Source organism: Rhinichthys klamathensis, unplaced genomic scaffold, assembly GCF_029890125.1.
Source record: "Rhinichthys klamathensis goyatoka isolate OS25496 unplaced genomic scaffold, OSU_Roscu_1.1 h1tg000554l_1, whole genome shotgun sequence".
NCBI lineage: Eukaryota > Metazoa > Chordata > Actinopteri > Cypriniformes > Leuciscidae > Rhinichthys > Rhinichthys klamathensis.
In genome coordinates, this window is record NW_026607023.1 from 41299 (window position 1) to 44072 (window position 2774).

The 2774-nt window shown below is 38.3% G+C and overlaps 1 protein-coding gene across 1 annotated transcript; it reads left to right on the top strand.

Annotated features, from left to right (window-relative positions):
• The first annotated feature begins 221 nt into the window (after positions 1–221).
• msx2b (muscle segment homeobox 2b) lies at positions 222–2396 on the top strand. The gene is made up of 2 exons (XM_056239109.1): positions 222–594; positions 1541–2396. The coding sequence occupies exons 1-2, from the start codon at positions 291–293 to the stop codon at positions 1960–1962; spliced, it is 726 nt and encodes a 241-aa protein (XP_056095084.1). The 5' UTR covers positions 222–290; the 3' UTR covers positions 1963–2396.
• The last annotated feature ends 378 nt before the right edge of the window (positions 2397–2774 follow it).

Below are 2774 nucleotides of genomic sequence, written 5' to 3' on the forward strand. Positions count from 1 at the left end.
ATCTTTCTCCTAATCGGTCGCTGACATTTTGTCAATCATAATGACGGACTCTTTCTTACAACACTCAATAAGCCAATCGAAAGAATTCCCTAATTCAGCAGCGTTCTCATTGGCTAAAAGTTTTACCGTTGCCGTGTGCTGCTGTAAGCCTTAATTTAGCCGCGCTCTGATTGGCTGAAAGTTCTGTTGTGGCCGCGTGCTTCAAGGCATCAAAGGCTTCATGCTTTTTGCATGAGACGTCAGAGTGATTGTGAAGGTCGCGCGTCCAGAGGCTCATCGCGAGGAGGACGATGTCCGCGACCGCGAGCTTGAAGGAATCAGACGGAGGAGGTCAGGACATGGAGCCGCGCAAAACTTCAGTGTCAAGCCATCCATTCAGCGTGGAGTCTCTTATATCGAGCCACAAACCCAGAAAGGACTTTGAAAGAAGACGCGAGGATGTTTCCAGTCAGTTTGCGAAGACTGAGATCAGGGATTCTTGTGGTTCGGCTGGAATACCAAAGCACTTTATTCAGACCTCACCCGTCAAATCCGAGTCCCCTGAGCCGGATGACTGCACTTCATGGGTTATGAACTCCAGGTTCTCTCAAACTCGTAAGCAATTTACCTTTCTTGAACTAACTGCTTGCTTTAAACTTAAATTATATATATATTAAGTCAGTACTTGTCGTACAAATTATCTTGCAACTAAGCTAATTGTGTTAGAAAATTACTTATAAACTTATAAGAGATATAAAAAGAGGCTATCTTCTCTACATGCTGTTTTAGGGTTTTTATAAATGTATCATATTTAGCTGCTGGTTGTTTCTCATTAGGCATCTTGCAACTAAAGCGAATGCATGTTTTATAAATGTAGTGTGAAAGATACATTTGGGCCCACGTCTGCTCTGAAAATATTCAAGCCTCAAGCTGAAAACTCAGATTTAATTAAAAACACAACATTATTATGAATTAAAATAAATGAAACACTTTTTGTTCGTAATTATTAAGCAGAATATCAATGTGTAGATTAATGCATTTACTCAAGTTTACTAAATATAACAAAGCCTGTTAATAATAGCATTATTTAAATTGTTGCTTTTCCTCCACCCCTTAAATACCTAATACTAATTATTAAAACGATCAAGTAAAACACAATAAGAATTCAAATAAATTACACATTCACGTGCATGCATTTTACACACTGTAAAAAAGGTAGATCAATAGGTTATGAAAACATTATTTTTACGTTGCTTTAACTCATAAAAAAGTTGAAAATTGCTTAACTTATTTTGAACTTAGGTTCAACTATTTTTTTTACGTCAGTTTAATGTAATTTAAGTTGTAATTACTAATTAAAAATTTAAGGCAGTGACTTTTTTTCTTCAGTGAAGGCTTGTTTAAAAATGTACTGAATGAGAACACTATTATTAAAACAATTAATTTTACACGGTTAGTTACTTACATTTTTAGAGTTTAAAATCAACGTTTTTGACCAACCTAGGAATTACATTGTGTTACACTAATGTTTAAACTTTTTTTTTTTTTTTTTTTACCACAGGCCAGGAAAGTGCCTGTCCTCTCCGCAAGCACAAGACCAACCGCAAACCCCGTACACCGTTCACCACCTCACAGCTCTTGGCCCTGGAGCGTAAGTTTCGGCAGAAACAGTACTTGTCCATCGCAGAACGAGCCGAATTCTCCAGCTCCCTCACCCTCACAGAGACCCAGGTGAAGATCTGGTTCCAGAACCGACGGGCCAAGGCCAAGCGTCTGCAAGAGGCCGAGCTGGAGAAGCTCAAACTGACCGCCAAACCTGCCCTGCACCCCAACTTCAGTCTGCCTCTTCCTCTCGGGACGCAGCTTCATTCGGCGGTCTCACTCTATGGCCAGTCGTACCCCTTCCACAGGCCTTTATTGCCCGTTGCTCCAATGGGACTCTATGGAACTCCTTTAGGGTACAGCATGTATCACCTGGCATGAGGAAGTGCTGCGATATGGACTAGTAGTGCTCTGTGGATGTACAAAAAGACCAGAAAGACAATGTTTACAATCACTGGGTGTCCGAAAAAAGCAACAACCAAAAAATGAAATCTGTCATAATGTGCCTTCACTCGCGCCTTAAAAGACCTGACGTGAAAATCGGGACGTTTTACCTCACTTTTCACTGACTGAAAGATCAAATTTGACCCTGTGGATGGATAATTCGGTTGCCAAACCTTGTGTGTATATTTGTGTTATACATCTTTATGTAATATATTGTCAAACTAATTATTTAGTGTACAAAATATTGTTTGAATTCGACTACATTTGATGGGGGTTTTTAATCCTGTAAAAATGTTCATCACGCATTGTTTTTACTTATCTAGAGATTGTTGTCATACCTGTAGCTATTATTGATGGACCGTGATTTCACCAAAAGCTCATAGTGTTATTTGCTTAATTAAGCGGCTAGGTGAATACGGGGAATGCATTGGTATTTCTAAAGATTTGACCGTCAAGTTCAATTTTACATCGGAAGATTACAGACCTTTTTTTTTTCTACACTTTGTGTTCACGTGCAACCAAGAGAGAAAAAAGTCAGAGTATGGAATATGCCGTTTGAAACTTAAATGTGGAAGTTTTATTTTTTATGCAACATTTTATATACATTTATACTGTAATTATAATTGACATTGTACAGTAAACGACAATTGGCGAGCAAACACAATCAGTTGATATTTACGTTTTATGTTTGAGAAACGTATATGAGAGTGTTAATTGCATTAGCAAGTTCTAATCATCTTTTTCACTTT